The 26,761-nt window shown below is 43.8% G+C and overlaps 1 protein-coding gene across 1 annotated transcript in view; it reads left to right on the plus strand.

The window, feature by feature from the left end:
• Positions 1-26,761, plus strand: part of LOC120046601 (girdin-like) — an 86,587-nt gene that overhangs the window by 54,348 nt on the left and 5,478 nt on the right. Inside the window, exons 9-29 of the mRNA XM_038991971.1 lie at positions 2,375-2,456; positions 3,885-4,043; positions 4,222-4,368; positions 4,939-5,083; positions 5,827-6,014; positions 7,133-7,261; positions 7,813-8,127; positions 8,316-9,071; positions 9,574-9,704; positions 9,887-10,025; positions 10,369-10,551; positions 10,692-10,853; positions 11,704-11,981; positions 15,136-15,279; positions 15,560-15,746; positions 16,169-16,314; positions 16,453-16,545; positions 17,070-17,272; positions 22,434-22,517; positions 25,528-25,740; positions 26,041-26,103. Of these exons, the coding sequence (XP_038847899.1) occupies positions 2,375-2,456; positions 3,885-4,043; positions 4,222-4,368; positions 4,939-5,083; positions 5,827-6,014; positions 7,133-7,261; positions 7,813-8,127; positions 8,316-9,071; positions 9,574-9,704; positions 9,887-10,025; positions 10,369-10,551; positions 10,692-10,853; positions 11,704-11,981; positions 15,136-15,279; positions 15,560-15,746; positions 16,169-16,314; positions 16,453-16,545; positions 17,070-17,272; positions 22,434-22,517; positions 25,528-25,740; positions 26,041-26,103 (3,947 nt within the window). The remainder of the gene's footprint in view (positions 1-2,374; positions 2,457-3,884; positions 4,044-4,221; positions 4,369-4,938; positions 5,084-5,826; positions 6,015-7,132; positions 7,262-7,812; positions 8,128-8,315; positions 9,072-9,573; positions 9,705-9,886; positions 10,026-10,368; positions 10,552-10,691; positions 10,854-11,703; positions 11,982-15,135; positions 15,280-15,559; positions 15,747-16,168; positions 16,315-16,452; positions 16,546-17,069; positions 17,273-22,433; positions 22,518-25,527; positions 25,741-26,040; positions 26,104-26,761) is intronic.

Raw genomic sequence — 26,761 nt, forward strand, 5'->3', positions numbered from 1 at the left:
AAGCATCTAACGACGCACTTATATGGTTTGAGTGGTCTGAGGCAGGCATTAGATTATGATCACTTTCAAGTGCAACGTTAATAACGATGGTTTAGGGAAACAGCTCGGAGATTTACTGACGCGCCTACAAAGGATCTAACGATTAGCTTAGCCTTAAAGACATGTGCCAGTCCTTTGACGGCTAAGAAATAATTTTATAAACCTCCTGCATTGGGCTGGATGTTTAGTTCACACATGCAGAATTACTGTCTAACTCAATTAGACACAAAATCCCTAGTTTGAAACTACTATTTTCTTGAAGCTGTGCCGCGCCATTTCCCCGCACGTGGGCCATATTCCCCGGCGAATCGAGCCCCATAGCAATTTGAGTTCTAGCCAATGAGCTTCAACCCCTTGCATTTGAGTGACAGCTAGCAAGAGGCCTAACCAGCATTTGCCAATGAGCGCGAGAGAGAGACACTTTTCGGGGACCACTTTTTGGCTCATTAGTGCTACTTTCAGAACTACTGGCTAAAAGGTATACCGCCGTCCATCTGCGTGGTGTGTCTCCCTAATGTTAATTTAACAATTTCAAGACCAATGAATTACAGAACAGTAGGGTGGTGACTGTCATTCAGTTATACTGTACCCCATATCAACCCCATATCACTAGCTAGTAGTGACAAGCCTACTTTGTCATTCAGTATTGCTGTAACGTTACTGTAGACTACTACTGTACCCCACCCACATCAGCCAGTACTTAGTGATATAATAGCAATGACATCGACAGATGTATAAAATAGAATACTGGATATGCAATATCTCGCCATCTCCCAACCCAGAAAACAAACGTGTTTTTTTTAGCGTATGTGCTAATATGCATCTACTGGTATAGTGTGGCCATCTTTGAATGCATCAACATTATTTTCTCAAACACTTCAGGGACTATTGTGATGAATTCAAAGACCAGATTTGGAGTGAATCTGACCTTTTAGTCCATGAGCAGATTTTCTTATTTATTTTCAGCATTAGCGTTATATATTCCAAAAAGTAAATTTAAGTTTCCTTATTTTCTTTAAGATATCAATGCCAATCTTAACATGGTTCATCATGGTAATGTCTTTGACCCTAGAAGGTTTCAAGTTGATGGGCCATTGGGAAGTGGATTTACAAAGGATTTATATGGACATATAAAATCTGATATACTGATTTTTATCAATAACCCAGCCATCTCTTAACCAATCCCTTACATTTTTCTCAAACTAAGTCAAGAGATGTGGTTGCAAAGCTATCGGTAATTTACCACAGTTACTGGATTCTTCAGTAATTTTGAGATTTAACAATCTATTGTAACTTTGGTAATTTATACTTAAATAACTTAAAACGTATTCATATATAGTATTAATTTGTGTCCATATTTTCCATTCGTTTCTGGTAGATAGACCGTATGTTTCAAGAGAAAAATAATTAAGGAAAAAAGCATCTAATCAATGATGGCATTATTTTCAATTAACTCTGCAACTCTTCCCGCTATTGACATTTTTCATAACTGCCACCAGTTTGACACCAAAACATTCACAACAAATACATATTAACAGAGTAAAATAAACAAGTTTGTAAAATAACAAACATTCACTAAGTTGGTTTATATTTAGAAGTGTTTTACACCTTTGACATTATTTATTTGAAAATCATTTTTAATTATTTCCATATTTTACATAAATAATGCCACACAGAGGGACAGACACCTGTAATAATCTGAAGTACCCAAAAGTGCCACTAAATGTCTTGTGATAGATCAAATCCTTGAAAGAGACCAACATTCTGGTAGTTTACTGGTAAACATTAAACATTTCCAGTAATATACCCTCCGTTTGCAACCCTAACAGTTGGGTCATATACAGGACCTACCGCTGTTATAAGCAGTCTCACTTAAACCCTCAAATCGCCATCTGTTTGACCTAGAGACTTGAAACTTGGTATGTAGGCGTATTTCATCATGCTGAACAAATCTCCCTCAAGGACCCATAAGGTCTGTCAGCATATATTTTCCTCCATTTTGGAAAATTGTTGAAAAACTTCTCATTAACCAAATAACAGCAAATTAGTCATGGTTAGGGTTGCAAACGGAGGGTATATTACTGGAAATATAGGCCAATCGGTGCCTTTCTTTTTGACCAAGTTACTCATGGCCTTTAGTTTCTGTGCCAAATTAGAAAAATGTCAAGAAAAAAATATTATAAGAATAACAACTGTGTGGGACAGTTATGGTCTTGTTTGTGAGGAAGGATATTTTTGTGTGTTTAAAAAAAAAAAATGCGTACATGTGTGATTGAAGATATTTCTCTTTCTCTTCCTTTCGCTCTCTGCCTCTTTCGCTCGCTCTGTCTTTCAGGGAGGAGAAGAGTGAGCAGCTCCTGGACTGTAGACAGGAGCTGGACAATATGGAGACTGAGAACAAGAGGATTCAGCAAGAGGTACTGGACAAAACAAACCTAGCTACTAAAGCACGAAGATATATAGAACAGATTTCCAACAATGCATTAGAAAGATGAAACTAGCACAACATATAGCCCAACATAACACATTACCGTCCAACCCCAGAGCAGACTGAGACCTCACAGCTGAGTAATCACCGGGAGTCAATTACAGCTGATGTCAGAGATCCCAGTCCACGTCACATTACACAATTTAGCACCAGCATGACTCCACTTAATACACGAATACACAGTCTGCCTTGGACCAAACATGTCTCTTCTGATCTCCAGCTACACACTTTCACACACAAACTACGCACCGACCATGCTGCTGAGCTATGCTAGGCATCAATCCAGATTTACAAGCCTGTCACACAGAGCTGGCCCGCCGACAACTGGACAAAAGCTCCACCTATAAGACATGTCACCTGTTGTGCCCTGACTGTTCTCAAGGTTATACAACACATCAAACCATCTCCACCGCCTCCTATTTGACATTCTTAATCATGAGGTTAATGCCCTTAACCAATTAGTGGCTGAGCTATCTATAGTTTGGCTATCTCCTTAGATGTAGGCAAAGATGTTCTTTTATTTATAGTCTTTGCTGTAAACATGATTCGCAGCGCTAGAAAGTAGGGACAACAGCAACAGCATGGCAGAGGTGCTTGTGTGTGTGTGTGGGGTCATTTCAAATCCCCTTTCCAGAGAGGATTACTGGCTAATGACCCTATTGACTAAGAGGAGCTTTAGTCTGTCCCTGTGTGTGTGTGTGTGCGTGCGCATCTACCTACTCAATCTATGGTGTGTTTGTTTACCAATATGAATTATGCATGTGCGCAATGCATGTACATTGAGTGTATAAAACATTAGGAACACCTGCTTTTTCCATGACATAGCTTTCACCTGGTCAGTCTATGATCCCTTATTGATGTCACTTGTTAAATCCACTTCAATCAGTGTAGATGAAGGGGAGACAGGTTGCATAAGGATTTTTAAGCCTTGAGACATGGATTGTGTATGTGTGCCTTTCAGAGGGTGAATGGGCAAGACAAAAGATTCAAGTGCCTTTGGAAGGGGTATGGTAGTAGGTGCCAGGCGCATCGGTCTGCGTCAAGAACTGCAACGCTGCTGGGTTTTTCACGCTCAAAAGTTTCCCGTGTGTATCAAGAATGGTTCACTACCCAAAGGATCTCCCAACTGTGGGAAGCATTGGAGTCAACATGGCCCAGCATCCCTGTGGAACGCTTTCAACACCTTGTAGAGTCTATTCCCCGGCGAATCGAGGCTGTTCTGAGGTCAAAGGGGGTGCAACTCAATGTTAGGAAGGTGTTCTTAATGTTTATTACACTCAGGGGAAATAAGTCTGTGAAAACAGATATCTTGAATGTGTGTGACACTGACATGAAGTGTTTTGTTTGTACCCTCCAGAGCCTGCAGTTGTTGTCAGATGCACGTTCTGCCAGGGCCTATCGTGACGAGCTGGACGTTCTGAGAGAGAAGGCCATCAGAGTGGACAAGCTGGAAAGTGAAGTGGGACGCTACAAGGAGAGGCTCCATGACATTGAGTTCTATAAAGCTAGAGTGGAGGTATACCCAAACAAATAAATAGCAGTTCAGCACCCAACAAGCTTGACGTGTCAATGAAGCATCCATTGGGTGTAACATAAATGTATTGACTTGTTTCCCCAATGTTTGTTGAATGTTGTGAGCCCCGTGTATTAGACGTGATAGGGCTGATGATGTTGCTCTCTGCTGGGCCCTACAGGAGCTGAAGGAGGACAACCAGGTTCTGCTGGAGACCAAGGCCATGCTTGAGGACCAGCTAGAAGGAACCAGGGCTCGCTCTGACAAACTCCACGAACTGGAGAAAGAGAGCCTGCAGCTCAAATCCAAGATCCACGACATGGAAATGGTGAGGGAAAGATTGAGAATGAAAGTCTGTGTTTTGTGTGGGATTAAAGTTAACAGACATGCTGGTATGTTTGTATATTTTCACTTTATGGAACCATTTTGTAGGTTCTCTTTGAATAAAATCCCATATGCTGTACTGAATAGGTTCTCACTGTAAAAGCCAATTTATGCTTGATCCTGAAATGTGATCCAGAGGCTCTATACGGAGGGTGTGATGCAATTGCGGAGGCTTGCGGAGGCCAAATCAAGCTACGTACCCGCGTTGTCGTGCACCTTCCAAATTTTGTAACAAACCGGAGGGCTCCGTATAGCTCTGCGTTGACATGATTGGTTGATGATAGGTGGGGGCGGTAGGTCCTGTATAAACGCAATCTCACTTCCTTGACAACTTCCTTTACAACTGCTCTGCAAAGCACAAGAAGTATGAATGCCCTGACTTCTACAGAGGCTGCATCGCAGTAAATGCTGTACTGTCAATGCAAACGCTGGAATTACCTTAAATCGGCTTTAAGGTTTAGTAAATTGTATAGCCATCCTGACAGTACGTTGTGTGTTTGTCTATGTGCATCAGGAGCGGGACATGGACAGGAAGCGTATTGAGGAGCTGCTAGAGGAGAACCTGGTGCTAGAAATGGCCCAGAAACAGAGCATGGACGAGTCTCTCCACCTGGGCTGGGAGCTGGAGCAGCTCTCCAAGACCCCTGATCTGACAGAGGGTGAGCAGCAGTAGGCTCTGGCTTCAACCCCAGCCCTGGCCCACCATACACACACACACACAACAGATTGGACAGGGTTTATTTACACATGATTAGCTCCTGTAATTAATATTTAATGAATCCGAGACCCAGATTAGCAACGGGCCTGGATTTGGAATACTGTTTAACTGGTCTTGGATCAGGATAAACACTGTGTGTTTCCTCAGTAACTACAGTACTGATATAAATCTACATTTAGGGATGTCCCATACTTCCTCTTCCCTTTAGGAAGTTCCCCAACACTAGAACAGTACCTTTTAGCATATCAAATCAAATTTTATTGATCACATACACGTGTTTAGCAGATGTTATTGCGGATGCAGCGAAATGTTTGTGCTTCTAGTTCCAACAGTGCAACAATATCTAACAAGTAATATCTAACAATTTCACAACATATACCCAATACACACAAATCAAAAATCGAAGTAAAGAAATTAAGAATATATAAATATATGGATGAGCAATGTCATAGCGGCATAGACTACGATACAGTAGAATAGTATAGAATACAGTATATACATATGAGATCAGTAATGCAAGAAATGTAAACATTATTAAAGTGACTAGTGTTCCGTTTATTTAAGTGGCCAATGATTTCAAGTCTGTGTATATAGGCAGCAGCCTCTCTGTGCTAGTGATGGCTGTTTTCAGTCTCTCGGTGCAGTATGTTGTGTGTTTAACATAGAGTTGGTTTCATTGTGCAGTGCCTCAGAAGTCACTGGGCCACGAGGTGAATGAGCTGACGTCCAGCCGCCTGCTGAAGCTGGAGAAGGAGAACCAGGCCCTGCTGAAAACCGTAGAGGAGCTGAGGGGCTCTGCCAGCGAGGACGCCCCTGCACACCGCCTCAAGGCCGACAAGGAGAACCAAAGGCTCACCCAGAAGGTCAGAGCAGCTTTTACAATTGTCCCATACGTCTTCACACTTGCTGCCTAAACATGGGCCCTCATCTGCCCATCAATCATCTGCCCACTCCACATTGGCTCCTTATTGCATCAACAACATAACAATGGCTGCCTGCTCTGTAACCCTACAGTACACTAGCATCTTTCTCCAGCCCCCTATATTTCACCCCAGGACTTGGCTTTCAGGACTCATAGATCCATGACAACAGAGGGAGTTGAAAGAACTGAGTAAATCCTGAAGATCATTTCTTATTATTTCTCAGACTTGACACTTGAAGGTTTCTCCAAGCTAACTCTCTCGGCTATTTTCAGACACTTAAGCCTTCTCTGTGCACTCCACATAAAATGCATGAAATGTGCATTTCTCAGGCGAAACAGAGTTAGGCAACACCACTCTGTCTGTAAAAGAGCTCATTTAAAAGTGAATCCAAGCAGGAGCAATAAGAAGGCAATTTTGAGTTAAGCTGCTTTGACGTAATGAAGTGCTTGTGAGTATATATCTATGATATGATTAGTAATAGTCCGCCTGCTTTTTGAAGAATGGTGTGTGTATGTGTATACAGTGCGCTTGTAGTTGCTGTTGGTGCCACAGTGTTTGTGCGTCATGCGTTGAGCAGAAATGGGAAAGAGGGAGAGAACAGACTGAGGATGAAGCGGCTCGAGTGAAAAGCTTTTATTTGTAGATAATTCAGCCCTTCCCTTTGTAGAGGGTGTGAGTGACATGAGTGGTAATTACCTTGTGCAGTCTGACAGAGCATCCTCCGGAGGGGAGAGGAGACAACAGAGATTGGAGCCGGTGTTCATGGGAAGGGCGATATGGAGTCGCTTACGCATCTCTTTAATATAGGACATGCATCACAACACGGAGCCACTGTAATTAGAGAAATATAAATGTCTGTATCATAGTCAATTCAGTTTTATTTTGGCAAATCAGGAAATTAAATTGAGAACAGTGGGTTCTTCAATTTCATTGACCGGATTACAATGTAATTGAGTCCAATTGTGATGTGTAATGATGTGGTACTGCATAGTGTCATTGTCTGTGATATAAGTGACTGGGTGCCATGGTAACAGTGCGTTCTCTGTGTGTGCCTGCAGCTGGTGCAGCTGGAGAGTGAGCTGAACACAGGCAGGGAGAGTCTGTGCAGTACAGAGAGCCTCAGCACCGACCTGATGAAGGAGAAGGCTCTGTTGGAGAAAACCCTGGAGACACTGAGAGAGAATGCAGATAGACAGGTACACACACACACACACAAACACACACACACACACACAGAGGCATGCATGTCCATGCTCAAGACACAAACAGCCTTTCATTTTAGGCGGGTCAAAGTACTGATTTGACCTTGTTCTGGTCTTGTTCCAAGAAACTCAAAACGACATTGCTACTTAACTCAATCCAAATCCATAATGATTTTCTTAGGAGAGCGTAGTCTTTGTGCTTGCATTCTCCCAGTGAGTTTGAAGAGCTCTGTGTGGCTTGGGGGGGTAATGAAAGCCGACAGAATCTAATGAGGCCCCAGACACAGGGAGTTTAGATTGATGAGGTTTACAGTAGAAGAACAGATCTCTGGTGAACCTACACTACAGGGTTCAGAGCTAGGGCCAGGAACTTTTCATGACTACTCGACCTGATTAGAACAAATTCAGGACCCTAGGGTATTATAAGAGCAGAGTTTTTCATGGTCAGATAATCTCTGGGGCTCTGTTCATATTAACACCATACTGAAGCATGACTCGAGTTGAAGCTGTCCCATAGCGCCACTCAGACATCCTCTATGTTCCAGGTGAAAGGCTTGGAGCAGGAAAACGAGCATTTGACCCAGACCGTCTCATCGCTGAGGCAGCGCTCCCAGGTGGGCGCTGAGGCGCGGGTCAAAGACGTGGAGAAGGAGAACCGCGTGCTGCACGAGTCCATCCGGGAGACCAGCTCCAAGCTCAACAAGCTGGAGTTTGAGCGCAAACAGCTGCGTAAGGACCTGGAGATGTACAAGGATAAGGGCGAGAGGGCCGAGGAGCTGGAGGTGGAGGCGCAGCGGCTGGAGAGGGAGAACGAGGCCCTGCAGAAACGAGTAGCCAGTCTGGGCATCACCTGTGACAAGGTCGGCCCCTGCGTGCATTGGTGGCTGTAAACTTCACTTATAGTTGTCAATATACCTGGTGTCTATTGTGTGCCAAATGAGTCACTTATTTCTTTGTTGTGCAGCTCCTATTGTATAAAGTAGATGGGAGTTTGAATGAGGAAAAGTGCTTTGTTGATAAATGTTCCCATATTCTCCTAAATCCTCAGGTGGTGTCTCTGGAGAAGGAGAACTCCGAGCTGGAGGCAGAGGGCCGTCGTTTAAAGAAGGTGGTGGACGGCCTGCGGAGCACATCCTTCCAGCTGGAGGCCCTGGAGAAGGAGAACTCCCAGCTGGACGAGGAGAACCTGGAGCTTCGCAGGACTGCTGAGGTGCTCCGCTCGGCTGGGAACAAGGCGGCTCAGCTGGAGCTGGAGAACCTTGAGCTGGAGAGTGAGAGGAGCCAGCTGAAAAGGAGCCTGGAGCTGCTCAAGGCCTCCTCCAAGAAAACTGAGAGGCTCGAGGTGAGCAACCAGGGCCTGGATACGGAAAACCAGCGGCTGCAGAAGGCCCTGGACAACAGCAGTCGCAAGATGCAGCAGCTGGAGGGGGAGCTGCAGGACATAGAGCAGGAAAACCAGAGCCTGCAGAGGAGCCTGGAGGAACTGAAGATCTCCAGCAAACGTCTGGAGCAGCTGGAGCAGGAGAATAAGACTCTGGAGCAAGAGAGCTCTCAGCTGGAGAAGGACAAGAAGCACCTGGAGAAGGACAACAAAAGGCTGAGACAGCAGGCGGAGATCAGGGACTCCAAGATGGACGAGGACAACCTGAGGATCAGCCACCTGGAGAAGGACAACCGCTTGCTGGGCAAGGAGATGACCTCCTTCAAGGACTCCTGCAACCGCCTCAAAGATCTGGAGAAGGAGAACAAGGAGCTGGTCAAACAGGCCACCATCGATAAGAAGACCCTGGTCACTCTGCGAGAGGTAATGATGTAGTGACTACCTTAGAGATGCATGTTGTAATGTTAGTATATATATTGTAATGGTAATGCATGGGGTGAATGCCCACAAGTCTTCAAATGTACATTTTAGAATATTGATTTAAAGGAAAACTCTTTTGGTATTTGTTTGTTTCATTAGTCCATTGTTGATATAGTCCCAAAATGTTTTGCATGTCAGCAATCAAGTTTTCAAGATATATGCAAAATGCATCATACTGGCTGTATTTCTGTGTTTTGAAAGTAAAATATTTAGAAAACTTAATTCCTGACATTTTGGGACTAATCTTTAAATTCAGCTATAATCATTGCACCTGCGTTATGCCAGAAGTAGTAAAACCAGAGCACTATGCCAACATTTTTTCTTAAACATGGAACTCAACTATGTTCCATTTAAGTACATTTAGATTGGATTATTCATTAATAAAGGATTAAATTCTAGGGATTATGAATGTAGAGTGACTCTGGATTGGCGTTTGATGTTTCAGGAACTGGTGAGTGAGAAACTGCGGACTCAGCAGATGAACAATGACCTGGAGAAACTGACCCACGAGCTGGAGAAGATAGGCCTCAACAAGGAGAGGCTGCTGCAGGACGAGCAGAGCTCTGACGACGACAGGTAATACACAGACAAACCATTATGCTGCTGCTCAAAGGTACCCATCCCCCCATAAATAATTGTGACCACATCAATTAAGGTTCATAGTAGACACTCTGCCAACAATACAGTGTCAAGACATTGAATTCTATCCAGGAAAGATCCTTGGTCTTTTAATGATTGTGAATGTCTATTATGTGCAGGTACAAGCTGCTGGAGTTCAAGCTAGAGTCCACTCTCAAATCTACTCTGGAGATCAAGGAGGAGAAGATAGCAGCCTTGGAGGCCAGACTGCAGGAGTCCTCCAACCTCAACCAACAACTGCGCCAGGAGCTCAAAACTGTGAGTCCTAAACAATATAGAACAGCAGCCCAATGAACATCTGTACAAAAAAACATTATCCCAGAGAGGTCCTGTGTTATGCTTCTTTAACGCGTGACTCAGAGAAACACTCAAATGCTTCTGAGGCAATTCATTATTTATTAATTCCTTTTCCATTGTGTTATCTATTCATGAGGCACCAGGAGCCTAGAAAACCCAGAGAATAGTTTCCGCAGCACATGTTTAACTTTGTGACAAAAACTAGAACCCTTGCCGCTGAGGTGCCAGAACAGAGATGGAACTCTTAAGTAAGGGCATATTTTGGGGGATGGAGGTTTAACCCATTCACCTTTGACCTCTCCAGGTGAAGAAGAACTATGAGGCCCTGCGACAGAGGGAGGAGGAGGAGAGAATGGTGCAGAGCTCGCCCCCCAGGAGAGGGGACAGGGAGGACTCTCAGGCGGTCAACAAGTGGGAGAAGGAGAGCCACGAGACCACCCGGGAACTGCTCAAGGTCAAAGACCGCCTCATCGAGGTGGAGAGAAACGTAAGTAAACTCAATCTAATCAACAAGTCAAAATAGTAATCTTTGATACAGTATGTGAAGGGCCTCTGTATGAAGTGTGAAGGGCCTCTGTATATAATTAATGCATGCGTTAATCTTGTGTGTGTGTCTGTCATTTTCAGAATGCCACCCTACAGGCAGAGAAGCAGGCCCTGCATACCAACCTGAAGCAGCTGGAGACCCAGAGCAGTAACCTGCAGGCTCAGATTCTGGCTCTACAGAGACAGACTGCATCTCTACAGGAGAACAACACCACCCTACAGACCCAGAATGCCAAACTACAAGTAAGGGAAAGGGGGATACCTAGTCAACTGAATGCATTCAACTGAAATGTGTCTTCTGCATTTAACCCAACCCCTCTGAATCAGAGAGGTGCGGGGGGCTGCCATAATCGACATCCACGTCTTCGGCGCCCGGGGAACAGTGGGTTAACTGCCTTCTCGGGCAGAACGACAGATTTTTACCTTGTCAGCTTGGGGCTTAGATCCAGCAACCTTTCAGTTACTGTCCCAACGCTTTAACCACTAAGCCCTGGTTCCCTCTGTTGCTCATTCACTGCTGTGCTCTGCACCCTATACGCTGGCCTTGTCTACACTACATTGATAGCCAATATTGTAGTTTAAACCCTCCCCAAGCTCTGTCTCTCCACTGCCATGTGGCTAGAGAGAATTGCCCTCTCATAAGCCACATCTATTTTGATGTATTTTATGGCAGCGGTTCAACAAAATCTTGGGTCGTAAAATCTACATCTGAACAGGATTCGGCTGCATTCTGCTGCATGTCAAATCTAACTTTAAACATGTCTGTGCTTGGGAATTTGTACTTTCAAAAAACATTTGACCACTGATGTATATCCAAATCGAACAAGAACATGCGACGTCTCAACCGGATGGACAGGCTGTCTGGGTACACAGTGCCCCCTATTGCTCAGAACCGACACCTACACCTATTCAAATTGTTTTGTGAGGTTATCGGCCTGTTTTTTTCCCCCACATAACTGGATAATCTAATCCAATGCAATGCCTAGAAGGACATGACACAAGCCTTGAAAAAACAGACATAGTTAAGGGCATTTCTGAGTAACTGAGTTCAGACGGCACAGATGTCCAATCAGATGTCTTGTTTCCCCTTTAGGTGGAGAACTCCACCCTGAACTCCCAGAGCGGCACTCTCATGGCCCAGAATGCCCAGCTTGCGACACAGCAGTCCAGCACGGAGAACGAGAAGGAGGGGGTGGTGAGGGAGAGGGAGGACCTGAGGTCCACCTATGAGATGCTACTGAGGGACCATGAGAAGTTGGCTGCCCTGCATGAGAGGCAGGCCTCGGAGTATGAGGGCCTCATTGGCAAACACGGAGGCCTGAAAAGTGCCCACAAGAGCCTGGAATCACAGCACAGAGACCTGGAGGACAGGTGGGATTTCAACTGGTGCTGTTATGTGCCTACAGCATACTCCAGCACAGCTGGCATCGATCACACACTTAAAACCTCTCTAGGGTACGTGGGACGGTAGCGTCCCACCTCTTCAACAGCCAGTGAAACTGCAGGGCGCCAAATTCAAAACAACAGAAATCCCATAATTCAAATTCCTCAAACATACATGTATTTTACACCATTTTAAAGATACACTTGTTGTCCGATTTCAAAAAGGCTTTACGACGAAAGCAAACCAAACGATTATGTTCGGTGAGGGCCTATTCACAGAATAACACAGCCATTTTTCCAGCCAAAGAGAGGATTCACAAATCTGAGTGTACATTGGCGCGTTACGTTCAGTAGTTCCAAAACATTCAGTGATTTTGCAGAGAGCCACATCAATTTACAGAAATACTCATTATAAATGTTTATAAAAATACAAGTGTTATGCATGGAATTTTAGATGCACTTCTCCTTAATGCAACCGCTGTGTCAGATTTCAAAAAAGCTTTACAGAAAAAGCAAACCATGCAATAATCTGAGGTCGGCGCTCGGAGCCCAATCAAGACCAAAATATATCCGCCATATTGTGCAGTCAACAGAAGTCAGAAATAACATTATAAACATTCACTTAACTTTGATGATCTTCATCAGAATGCACTCCCAGGAATCCCAGTTCCACAATAAATGTTTGTTTTGTTCGATAATGTCCATAATTTATGTCCAAATTCCTCCTTGTTGTTCTAGCGTTCAGTACACTTTCCAAACTTACGACGCGTGGGCAAGTCCAGCGGAAAGTACAGACGAAAAGTTAAAAAAGTTATATTACAGTCCGTAAAAACATGACAAACGAAATATTGAATAAATCTTTAGGATGTTTTTAACATTCTTCAATAATGTTCCAACCGAAGAATTCCTTTGTCTTCAGAAGTGCGATGGAACAGAGCTCGCTCTCACATGGTCAGCGCATGGTCAGCGCATGTTCAGCGCATGTTCAGCTCATGGCAGACCTTACTCAATCCCCTCTCGTTCGGCCCCACTTCACAGTAGAAGCATCAGACAAGGTTCTAAAGACTGTTGACATTTAGTGGAAGCCTTAGGAAGTGCAACATTACCAATATCCCACTGTATCTTCAATAGGAGCTGAGTTGAAAATCGACCAACCTCAGATTTCCCACTTCCTGGTTGGATTTATTCTCAGGTTTTTGCCTGCCATATGAGTTCTGTTATACTCACAGACATCATTCAAACAGTTTTAGAAACTTCAGTGTTTTCTATCAAAATCTACTAATAATATGCATATTCTAGCTTTTATCGCTGAGTAGCAGGCCGTTTACTCTGGGCACGCTTTTCATCCGGACGTGAAAATACTGCCCCCTACCCCAAAGAAGTTAACCACACATGGCCAAATACATATGCATGACAGTCTTAGTATGCACTCAGTTCCACACTACCATTACACAGTGCTCAAGTCAGAGACACATACATTTGAAGTCGGAAGTTTACATATACCTTAGCCAAATACATTTAAACTCAGTTTTTCACAATTCCTGACATTTGATCCTAATAAAAAATTCCCTGTCTTAGGTCAGTTAAGATCACTGCTTTATTTTAAGAATGTGAAATGTCAGAATAATAGTAGAGAGAATTATTTATTTCAGCTTTTATTTCTATCATCACATTCCCAGTGGGTCAGAAGTTAACATACACTCAATTAGTATTTGGTAGCATTGCCTTTAAATTGTTTAACTTGGGTCAAACATTTTGGGTAGCCTTCCACAAGCTTCCCACAATAAGTTGGGTGAATTTTGGCCCATTCCTCCTGACAGAGCTGGTGTAACGGAGTCAGGTTTGTAGGATCCTTGCTCGCACGCGCTTTTTCAGTTCTGCCCACAAATTTTCTATAGGATTGAGGTCAGGGCTTTGTGATGGCCACTCCAATACCTTGACTTTGTTGTTCTTAAGCCATCTTGCCACAACTTTGGAAGTATGCTTGGGGTCATTGTCCATTTGGAAGACCATTTTTGACCAAGCTTTAACTTCCTGACTGATGTTGCTTCAATATATCCATATCATTTTCCTCCCTCATGATGGCATCTATTTTGTGAAGTGCACCAGTCCCTCCTGCTGCAAAGCACCCCCACAACATGATGCTGCCACCCCCGTGCTTCACGGTTGGGATGGTATTGTTTGGCTTGCAAGCCTCCCCCTTTCTCCTCCAAACATAACGATGGTCATTATGGCCAAACAGTTCTATTTTTGTTTCATCAGACCAGAGGACATTCTCCAAAAAGTACGATCTTTGTCCCCATGTGCAGTTGCAAACCGTAGTCTGTCTTTTTTATGGCGGTTTTGGAGCAGTGGCTTCTTCCTTACTGAGCGGCCTTTCAGGTTATGTCGATATAGGACTCGTTTGACTGTGGATATAGATAATTTTGTATTGGTTTCCTCCAGCATCTTCACAAGGTCCTTTGCTGTTGTTCTGGGATTGATTTGCACTTTTCGCACACCAAAGTTTGTTTATCTCTAGTAGACAAAACGCGTCTCCTTCCTGAGCGGTATGACGGCTGCGTGGCCCCATGCTGTTTATACTTGCCTACTATTGTTTGTACAGATGAATGTGGTACCTTCAGGCGTTTGGAAATTGCTCACAAGGATGAACCAGACTTGTGGAGGTCTACAAATCTTTTTCTGAGGTCTTGGCTGATTTCTTTTGATTTTCCCATCATGTCAAGCAAAGAGGCACTGAGTTTGAAGGTAGGCCTTGAAATACATCTACAGGTACACCTCCAATTGACTGAAATGATGCCAATTAGCCTATCAGAAGCTTCTAAAGCCATGACATAATTTTCTGGAATTTTCCAAGCTGTTTAAAGGCACAGTCTACTTAGTGTATGTAATTTTCTGATCCACTGGAATTGTCATACAGTGAATTATAAGTGAAATAATCTGTCTGTAAACAATTGCTTGAAAACTTACTTGTCGTGCACAAAGTAGATGTCCTAACCGACTTGCCAAAACTATAGTTTGTTAACAAGGAATTTGTGGAGTGGTTGAAAAACGAGTTACAATGACTCCAACCAAAGTGTATATACACAACTGTATATACACACACAGCTGCCATCCACTAACCGGTGGTAATGTGTTGCAGGTATAATCAGTTGCTGAGGCAGAAGGATCAGCTGGAGGAGCTGGAGAAACAGCTGAAGGCAGAGCAGGAGAAGATGCTGTCTGAGAACAAGAGCCACGAGGCCACGGCTATAGACTACTACAAACTGAAGGAGGCGAATGAAAAGTGAGTGTTTCAGGGATAAGCTGAGGTCTGTGTGTGTTTGTATGCGAAAGAGGGGGATTTGCCCTGAGGGTTACTTTGAGGTGCAAGGGAACATCCTTCAGCTGTCATTCCAGGTACAGAGAAATCTGTTCATCAAGGTTTTTAGAGAGAGAGGGGGAAATAAAGTTAGCATGTTTTGAGTGGCAATATGCAGACATTTCAAGTGGTTGCAATTAGAGAACTAACCAGGGGGCTATGAGTAAAGAAGCTGCTGTTTAAAACACATGACGTCTGTGTGTAGGCTGAACATGGCACACCGCCAGCTGGTGAAGGATAATGAGGGCCTGCAGGTTGACCATAAGAACCTGAAGAGCCAGATGAACGGTGCCAAGCTGGAACAGACCCGCCTGGAGGCAGAGTTCTCCAAACTCAAAGAGCAGTACCAGCAGCTGGACATCACCTCTACCAAGCTCACCAACCAGTGTGAGGTACAGTTACACACCCCTCAGTCCCCCTTCACCCCCTCCCACTCACTAACCAGTGTGAGGTACTACAATATCTGTACCCCCTACCCATACACCAACCACTAGATTATAATTATTATGTTCCGCATATTTCCAAACTCTATCACAGGTAACTCTTGGTAAATGTAGTCCTATGTTATGTAAGTGTTCAAAGCCGATATGTGGCCTCGGTCCAGACATGACTATGTTTGCCTAATATCTGTCTGTTGGAAAGGAAGGCTGATAGATGGTTTCTCAATACCATGCTCTTTAAGGCTTAACAAGTGTCTGACCTGTATTCACCCACTGTGAAGGGAAGGCACAGCCCACGTGTAATATATACAACAATGTGAAAGCAACTTGGATACCAACCACTATGCTCAAATAGTCTATTTCTCTCTCCCTAGTTGCTGAGTCAGTTGAAGGGGAACCTGGAGGAGGAGAACCGTCACCTGCTGGACCAGATCCAGACCCTGATGCTGCAGAACCGCACTCTGCTAGAACAGACCATGGAGAGCAAGGACCTGTTCCACGTAGAACAGAGACAGTACATGTGAGAGATGACCCCACTATTACATTTTGTAACCAGTGTTCAAGTTAACATTTCAATAAGAGAGCGATGTCTGTTTCTTGGCTATGTAGCTAGATGTCATTTGTTCCTGTGCCTAACTGGTCTTTCCCTCCTTCACAGTGACAAGCTGAATGAGTTGAGGAGACAGAAGGAGAAGCTGGAAGAGAAGATCATGGACCAGTACAAGTTTTATGACCCCTCACCTCCACGGAGGTAAGTAGCTAGGAGTCCACTGCTATCGTTGTGGTTGGTGCTTTGACCATGTCAGTCTCTGTCGTAGTAAACAGCTGACTGAGACAATGCTGACATCCCCCACATGAAAATTAAATATATAACTGCAGTAGATTGCTGCATTTGTCTGGTTATGGTTAATTCCATTGCATATCCAACTGCCCTGGATCTTATGTGCGTAGGAATTCAGTTCTGATTCATTTCCATGCCTGACTAAATGCATATGGTTTACGTCTGAACCTAACCAACTCCTGCATATGGTTCAAATTAACCAAGAAGCTCTGGTTCATCTTTATGCCTAACTAACATCATCATAGCTGTCTCTGGGGAATTGGGAGGCTGTACAAGAACACCCCGGATGCTGGAAAACCACTGGTTCAATAAGCCACAAAATGGGAATACATCCCTTAATTTCAGAAGTTTTCTGCTCTTTTTGTGCCTACTGAACACTACCCAGAGTCAAATAATTTACCCTAAATTACAAAACCCCCTCGCTCTCATCTTAGACGAGGGAATTGGATCACCCTGAAGATGAAGAAGCTGATCAAGCCGAAGAGTCTGGAGCGGATGCGTTCCCTGACACTGACGCCCACGTGCTCCGAGTCCAGCGAGGGCTTCCTGGGGCTTCCTCTGGACAGCCAGGACTCCTCCTCCATAGGCTCTGGCTCCAACTCCCTGGACGACACGCTGACACAAAAGAGGAACAGCAGTGAGTAGACACTCTGACCTGCATGGAAAACACCCTACTGATCAGATCAATTCGAGCCTTATTTGAAGTGCATTAAAACACATCGATATACTTTACGGTAAAATAGACACAATAGAAGGAAGTAATAGACCTATATTTTGAAAGAGTCCACTCCAGACCAGAACATAGTCTAGGACTAGGTCTTCCTCTCACTCAATATGTCCCTTCCTCTGATCAGAAGGACTAACAGACAGGAAGAAGGACTAGATCACATATTAGTTAAATAAGACACTGGGAGCAGAGCGTATGTTAATAAATATATGCGGTTTAAACACAGGAAATGCATGGTCAGACAGAGGCAGATACATGCAGACACTGGTAATATGATGCACGCAGACAGAGAAACCGAAGTACACTGGGTCAGACGGAAAAGTACATGCTGGCACAGACACTAGAACATGAGCACCGGTGAGTTGTAGACAGTGAGGTATGCAGGGCAGGAGACACCAGGACAGTAGCCCATTGTTGCTGTGTGGTGGCTGGTTGTGTGGACCTAATGCTTCCTGTGCTTGTTTTTCCCTCTCTGTGCGATAGGGAAGAAAGACTCTCAGAGAGTGCAGCACTCCCATGTGCAGAGTAACCAAGGTTCCTCTAATGGTATGCTGAGAGGGGAGGGCTGGGCGGGGCTTGTAGTTGAGCTGTCGTGTCACTCAAGGCACGTCAGCATGTTGTGTCTCATCCTTCAGTCAATGGTCGCGTTCCTCTACTCAGATGTTACATGCATCAACCAATGTTTGCGTGCAACGTCATCGGCTGTGTCATCGACTGATAGATTGCTATAACATATGTGATTAGCTGATACATAAAATACCTATCCAGGTGTTGTAAGATCTGGCAGGCGTCAGCAACGCCTGGGCAGAGGAACGCACCCACATTCCATACCTATTAAATGGTGTAGTGCATTATATGTAACCTGTGTTCAATGCACCAGCTATGTATGTATGTATGTATGTATGTATGTATGTACAGTGGGGAGAACAAGTATTTGATACACTGCCGATTTTGCAGGTTTTCCTACTTACAAAGCATGTAGAGGTCTGTAATTTTTATCATAGGTACACTTCAACTGTGAGAGACAGAATCTAAAACAAAAATCCAGAAAATCACATTGTATGATTTTTAAGTAATTAATTTGCATTTTATTGCATGACATAAGTATTTGATCACCTACCAACCAGTAAGAATTCCGGCTCTCACAGACCTGTTAGTTTTTCTTTAAGAATCCCTCCTGTTCTCCACTCATTACCTGTATTAACTGCACCTGTTTGAACTCGTTACCTGTATAAAAGACACCTGTCCACACACTCAATCAAACAGACTCCAACCTCTCCACAATGGCCAAGACCAGAGAGCTGTGTAAGGACATCAGTGATGAAATTGTAGACCTGCACAAGACTGGGATGGGCTACAGGACAATAGGCAAGCAGCTTGGTGAGAAGGCAACAACTGTTGGCGCAATTATTAGAAAATGGAAGAAGTTCAAGATGACGGTCAATCACCCTCGGTCTGGGGCTCCAGGCAAGATCTCACCTCGTGGGGCATCAATGATCATGAGGAAGGTGAGGGATCAGCCCAGAACTACACGGCAGGACCTGGTCAATGACCTGAAGAGAGCTGGGACCACAGTCTCAAAGAAAACCATTAGTAACACACTACGCCGTCATGGATTAAAATCCTGCAGCGCACGCAAGGTCCCCTTGCTCAAGCCAGCGCATGTCCAGGCCCGTCTGAAGTTTGCCAATGACCATCTGGATGATCCAGAGGAGGGATGGGAGAAGGTCATGTGGTCTGATGAGACAAAAATAGAGCTTTTTGGTCTAAACTCCACTCGCCGTGTTTGGAGGAAGAAGAAGGATGAGTACAACCCCAAGAACACCATCCCAACCGTGAAGCATGGAGGTGGAAACATCATTCTTTGGGGATGCTTTTCTGCAAAGGGGACAGGACGACTGCACCGTATTGAGGAGAGGATGGATGGGGCCATGTATCGCGAGATCTTGGCCAACAACCTCCTTCCCTCAGTAAGAGCATTGAAGATGGGTTGTGGCTGGGTCTTCCAGCATGACAACGACCCGAAACACACAGCCAGGGCAACTAAGGAGTGGCTCCGTAAGAAGCATCTCAAGGTCCTAGCCAGTCTGGAGTGGCCTAGCCAGTCTCCAGACCTGAACCCAATAGAAAATCTTTGGAGGGAGCTGAAAGTCCGTATTGCCCAGCGACAACCCCGAAACCTTAAGGATCTGGAGAAGGTCTGTATGGAGGAGTGGGCCACAATCCCTGCTGCAGTGTGTGCAAACCTGGTCAAGAACTACAGGAAACGTATGATCTCTGTAATTGCAAACAAAGGTTTCTGTACCAAATATTAAGTTCTGCTTTTCTGATGTATCAAATACTTATGTCATGCAATAAAATGCAAATTAATTACTTAAAAATCATACAATGTAATTTTCTGGATTTTTGTTTTAGATTCCGTCTCTCACAGTTGAAGTGTACCTATGATAAAAATTACAGACCTCTACATGCTTTGTAAGTAGGAAAACCTACTGTATCAAATACTTCTTCTCCCCACTGTATGTGTATGTGTATATATCGGTATATATATCTTTTACTATTTTCTGTTTTGTACATTGTAGAATAATATTGAAGACATCAAAACTATGAAATAACACATATGGAATCATGTAGTAACCAAAAAAGTGTTAAACAAATCAAAATAAATGTTATATTTCAGATTCTTCAAAGTAGCCAACCCTTTGCCTTGATGACAGCTTTGCACACTCTTGGCATTCTCTCAACCAGCTTCATGAGGTAGTCACCTGGAATGCATTTCAATTAACAGGTGTGCCTTGTTAAATGTTAATTTCTGGAATTTCTTTCCTCCTTAATGCGTTTGAGCCAATCAGTTGTGTCGTGACAAGGTAGGGGTGGTATACAGAAGATAGCCCTATTTGGTAATTGACCAAGTCCATATTATGGCAAGAGCAGCTCAAATAAGCAAAGAGAAACGACAATCCATCATTACTTTAATCCGGAAAATGTCAAGAACTTTGAAAGTTTCAAGTGCAGTCACAAAAACCATGAAGCGCTATGATGAAACTGGCCCTCATGAGGACCGCCACAGGAAAGGAAGACCCAGAGTTACCTCAGCTGCAGAGGATATGTTCATTAGAGTTACAAGCCTCAGAAATATCAGCCCAAATAAAATGCTTCACAGAGTTCAGGTAACAGACACAACAACAACTGTTCAGAGGAGACTGCGTGAATCAGGCCTTCATGGTCAAATTGCTGCAAAGAACCCACCACTAAAGGATACAATAAGAAGAAGACTTGCTTGGGCCAAGAAACACAAGCAATGGACATTAGACCGGTGGAAATCTGTTCTTTGATCTGATGAGTCCAAAAGTTAGAGTTTTGGTTCCAACCGCTGTGTCTTTGTGAGACGCAGAGTAGGTGAACGGATTATCTCCGCATGTGTGGTTCCCACCGTGAAGCATGGAGGAGGTGTGACGGTGGTTTGCTGGTGACACTGTCTCTGATTTATTTAGAATTCAAGGTACACTTAACCAGTATGGCTACCACAGCATTCTGCAGCGATACGCTATCCCAACTGGTTTGCGATTAGTGGGACTATAATTCATTTTTCAACAGGACAATGACCCAACACACCTCCGGACAGTGTAAGGGCTATTTGACAAATTAGGAGAGTGATGGAGTGCTGCATCAGATGACCTGGCCTCCACATTTACCTGACCTCAACCCAATTGAGATGGTTTGGGATGAGTTGGAACGCAGAGTGAAGGAAAAGCAGCCAACAAGTGCTCAGCATATGTGGGAACTCCTTCAAGACTGTTGGAGAAGCATTCCATGTGAAGCTGGTTGAGAGAATGCCAAGAGTGTGCAAAGCTGTCATCAAGGCAAATGGTGGCTACTTTGAAGAATCTCAAATGTATTTTGATTGTTATTTTATAGTTTTGATGTCTTCTCTATTATTCTACAATGTTGAAAAGAGTCAAAATAAAGACAAACCCTTGAATGAGTAGGTGTGTCCAAACTTTTGACTGGGACTGTATATATAGATAGATATACGTCTCTCTATCTATATTAGATATCTATCTCATACAGACGCACACAAACATCAACATCACACCTGCCCAGACATACCTGTTCTCACCCCTATCTCCAGTGTCTGCACTACTTTCTCCCACATCCTCAAATCGCACCATTTTGTTCCTTTCTGTCACCCACACTCTTTCAATATTTAGATAATGAAGCATATAATTTTTCCATTGACTTAACAATGGAGGATTGGTTGATGTCCAGTTTTTAAGTATAAGCTTTTTCAAGATAATTCACGAGAAAAGTATCATCCAACCCTTCAGGTATCTCTCTGCCCCCTCATATGACATGTCTTGAAATATGCAGACAGATGGATTAGAAGTACATTGTAATACTTCTGACAATACTTTTTAGCTATACTAAAGGCAATATTTGATGTAACTTTCTTTTGTCTTTTAATAGCTATACTAAAGAACCTTTTACGTAACACACACACACAATATGTCTGCATTTACAGAAATCTGTCAGTCTATAGAACACACGGAGGTGTCTGTGGAGCTGGAAAATGGTGTCTCTATACAGTGTCCCAGGATCTACTATTTTTCTTGCGTTAGTAATGGGATCCCTGTGGCCATTCCTTCCACTGCAGTGTCGTTCCCCTGGTGTCACTGTTGTACTCTCCTAATTGCACCCTTTAATAAACGTCACCCTATGTGTGGTGTTTTGTGTGTGGTATTCTATGTGTTTGTAGTGTCTGTTAGCAGTCTGATGTCTTCGATGTGGCAACCCCCTTCACAGCCATCCCACTTTGCTGTGTGCGTGGCGTTTTGTTTGAACAGTGAGTGAGTGAGCGTTAAAGTGTGTGTGTGTGTGCGCATGTGTCTGTTTGCATACATATCAGCGTTTGCCCCGATATCTATGTAACACTGTTTTATTACCAGTTGAGTCTTCAGAACGGTACACTGGTTCCCAACGTTAACATCTACCTGTTTTTTTTCCCTCCTTTCTTTTCCTCTCCATCTCCCCTGGTATTTCTGTTTCTCCCCTCTCTGCTTTGGCTGTAAACTGACAGCTGTGAAATGGTTGCCCTTTATGAGGAACAGATCGAAGGAGAAAGACAAAGCGAAGGACATCTACCGCCGGTCCATGTGTAAGACCTCCGATAGCCTGGCGTCCTACCACCTCCATCCACCTCCTCTGGCCTGCGCCTTCCTGCTTCCCTCACCTAGCTTCTCTTCTCATAGCTTCTAGCTGGTTTCTATTCTTCCTTTCTAGGAATAAACAAAACTCGTACTCTAATTTATCACCAATAGTAGATACATCTATCTTAACAACACATTTTGTTGGGTTAGATTTGTGTACAGTTGAAGTAATGACATACAAGAACTAACAAATGTAGATATTAGTACAAACTAACACTCTTCAATGATTAACAACACTTATGTGAAGTAATGTGAGTGGTAGTAGTGGTGTTCTGTAGTTCTTTTTCTGTAGTTTTATGTTGTGGTATCTGTAGATGCACTCTAGGTTAGTCTTAGTCTAGGTTCTACATTTTTGGGGGGGAGAATTTAATCGGGGTCTAAACTTAATGTTGCGAGTTACAATAATAGAATACACAAGGTGCCATTTCAAAAATATGTCTGTGCATCAGCAGTTTTCCTCTTGTTATGTCAGTTACTGATAGTCAGTCAATTAGCCCATGTCAGCAACAAAAAAATGTGGATTGCTATTTAGCGGCCAGCTATCTAAACTTGTTATCATGGTCGATTTACCAGCCGGGGGGGCCCCAATGGTTTTATTAGTCAGTCTCACTCAGATATTATATTAACAAATTCTAATATTTCTCTCCACTCTATGGCAAAATGTGTAGAATTGCACAAAATTAACTCTAAAACTTAATGTTTCTCTCCGCTGTCAAAATGTCTAGCTCGCAAATTGGCCAACTGCTGCCTCTCATGAGTTCAGATTTTTTTGTGGCCCCCACCCCCATCAAAGTTGCCCATCGCTGGTCTAGGTCTAGATGATGTACAGTTGAAGTCGGAAGTTTACATACACTTAGGTAGGAATCATTAAAACTTGTTTTTCAACCACTCCCCAGATTTCTTGTTAACAAACTATAGTTTTGGCAAGTTGGTTAGGACATTTACTTTGTACACAAGTAATTTTTCCAACAATTGTTTACAGACATATTATTTCACTTATAATTCACTGTATCACAATTTCAGGGGGTCAGGAGTTTACATAAGTTGACTGTGCCTTTTAAACAGCTTGAAAAATTCCAGAAAATAATGTCATGGCTTTAGTAGCTTCTGATAAGCTAATTGACATCATTTGAGTCAATTGGAGGTGTACCTGTGGATGTATTTCAAGGCCTACCTTCAAACTCACTGTCTCTTTGCTTGACATCATGGGAAAATCAAAAGAAATCAGCCAAGACCTCAGAAAAAAAATTGTAGACCACAAGTCTGGTAAATTCTTGGGAGCCTGAAGGTACCACGTTCATCTGTACAAACAATAGTACGCAAGTATAAACACCATGGGACCACTCAGCCGTCATGCCGCTCAGGAGGAAGACGCGTTCTGTCTCCTAGAGATGAACGTACTTTGGTGCGAAAAGTGCAAATCAATCCCAGAACAGCAGCAAAGGACCTTGTGAAGATGCTGGAGGAAACCGGTACAAAAGTATCTATATCCACAGTAAAACGAGTTCTATATCGACATAACCTGAAAGGCCGCTCAGCAAGGAAGAAGCCACTGCTCCAAAACCGCCATGGAAAAAGCCAGAATACGGTTTGCAACTGCACATGGGGACAAAGATCGTACTTTTTGGAGAATGTCCTCTGGTCTGATGAAACAAAAATATAACTGTTTGGCCATAATGACCATCGTTATGTTTGGAGGAGAAAGGGGGTGGCTTGCAAGCCAAAGAACACCATCCCAACCGTGAAGCGCGGGGGTGGCAGCATCATGTTGTGGGGGTGCTTTGCTGCAGGAGGGACTGGTGCACTTCACAAAATAGATGGCATCATGAGGGAGGACAATTATGTGGATATATTGAAGCTACATCTCAAGACATCAGTCAGTAAGTTAAAGCTTGGTCGCAAATGGACAATGACCCCAAGCATACTTCCAAAGTTGTGGCAAGGACTTAAGGACAACAAAGTCAAGGTATTGGAGTGGCCATCACAAAGCCTTGACCTCAATCCTATAGAACATTTTTGGGCAGAACTGAAAAAGCGCGTGCGAGCAAGGATCCTACAAACCTGACTCAGTTACACCAGCTCTGTCAGGAGGAATGGGCCAAAATTCACCCAACTTATTGTGGGAAGCTTGTGGAAGGCTACCCAAAACGTTTGACCCAAGTTAAACAATTTAAAGGCAATGCTACCAAATACTAATTGAGTGTATGTAAACTTCTGACCCACTGGGAATGTGATGAAAGAAATAAAAGCTGAAATAAATCATTCTCTCTACTATTATTCTGACATTTCACATTCTTAAAATAAAGTGGCGATCCTAACTGACCTAAGACAGGGAATTTTTACAAGGATTAAAAGTCAGGAATTGTGAAAAACAGTTTAAATGTATTTGGCTAAGGTATATGTAATCTTCCGACTTCAACTGTATATGTGACAGTGCAGTCGGGAGGTACTGTATGCCATTCTACTGTACCTTACTGTATAGGGTGGTGCCGTCTGTAGGTGTGTGTGTGTGGCCTGCACATTGACTCTGGCCCCATCCATCTATATACTGTATCTCTGCCTGTCTGCCTGTGGTGTGAGCGCAGCCTGTCATCTTCCTCACTCCTCTCTCACTACAGAGCCGGCATGACTTTGCAGAACCTCACTGCTCTTTCTCTTTCTCTCGCCACCTCTCACTCACAGCCACCACGTAGGAATTGAAGTGGAGCCTTAGTGCTTTTTTCTCTTTCTTTCTCTTTTTCTTTCATTTCCTGACTTATCTGTCACTCTCTGCTATTTTTATTGAGTCTTTCAGTTTGGCTGCATTTCAGCTCTTGTGCATGCCTTGCCGACATGGGCTTGCCCACACTGACTGTGGCACATCTCTGAATGCTGCTGCTTTGACTTAGCAGCTACTTCATGCCTAGCCTAGCGCTGCTCCCTGTGCCCTCGGCTAATTTATCTCCATCTCCTCCACAGCCATGAACGACCTGCTGCAGACCATTGCCCTGGCAGGGGGCCAGTGGGCGGGCAGCACAGAGAACCTGGAGGGGCCCGTGGAGGCCAACGGGGGCAGCAGAAGTCGGCACATGAAGGAGCTGGGCTCCATGGCCTACTCCACTAACGCTATCAACTACGCCACCCTCACTTTGCCCTCTGGCAACAGGGCCAAGAGGAGCCTGAAGATCAAAGGTAGGGACTACAGGACCGCTAGTCGATCCTCCTTTGGTGGTGTGGTGAACTATCATCTAGAATGTGTATTTACTACAAGTCTCATTGTGTTTCAGAAGCAAGTCACTGTTTAATCCATCGTAAATGTCATTTTTCTTTCATCTCCATTTTTACTTTTTGATTTGGACACCGGTGAATGCCTACCATCATACTCTAGCTTTCAGAAGATTGTCTGCCACATACTTTGTTTCCTTCGTAAGCCCTATTCTCCGGTAGTTTCTCCATCCCTCCAGCCATAACTCATATCTTTGTCTCCTCCAGACAACGCTTCCTGTGAAGACGTTCCAGCATCCTCAGACGACCCCATTGGGATCAGAGGTCAAGGTAAGTTAACTGTTGACCTTTAGGACAAACTCCCATTACTATTATTTAACCACAGGGCTTTACACCAGTTTATTACTGGGAGACAAAGGAATGAAATATCAAATGGGAAAAAAAATGGCAATGTTTTAAAGCCTTACAGTAAGTGTAAATGTCGTGCCACTGGAAGCTTGGTTTATATCTCTACATTTCAGTTTGCTACCATTAGAGCAGGGTTCTCCAAACCTGGAACGCTACCCTACTGTAAGTTTTTTCTCCAGCCCCAGTTGTAACTAACCTGATGCAGCTGATCAACCAGCTAATTAAAATCAGGTGTGCTAGGTTAGGGTTGGAGAGAAAACATACAGGACGGTCCAGGAACAGGGTTTTAAAGCCCTGCGTTAGAGTAGATCTGCTTAAATGACTAGATTCGGCATGCTATCACAAACAGTAAACTCTGCTTAACAAATGGACATGAGCCGCATTCCTCCCATTAGCTAGTAGATCGGGCTGTCTGCCTACTCGATTCTCCCACACACACACATATCACAATTAGTGTCCATTATCTCCATTTTCTGTGCAGTCTTGGCTAGCTAAAATGTCCTCCCACTGTCATGTACGTTGTATTATACAGTAATGTACCTTCTATTGCATGAACTTTACCACGACTGTTTTATTGCAC

Source organism: Salvelinus namaycush, chromosome 4 (genome assembly GCF_016432855.1).
Source record: "Salvelinus namaycush isolate Seneca chromosome 4, SaNama_1.0, whole genome shotgun sequence".
Taxonomy (NCBI): Eukaryota; Metazoa; Chordata; class Actinopteri; order Salmoniformes; family Salmonidae; genus Salvelinus; species Salvelinus namaycush.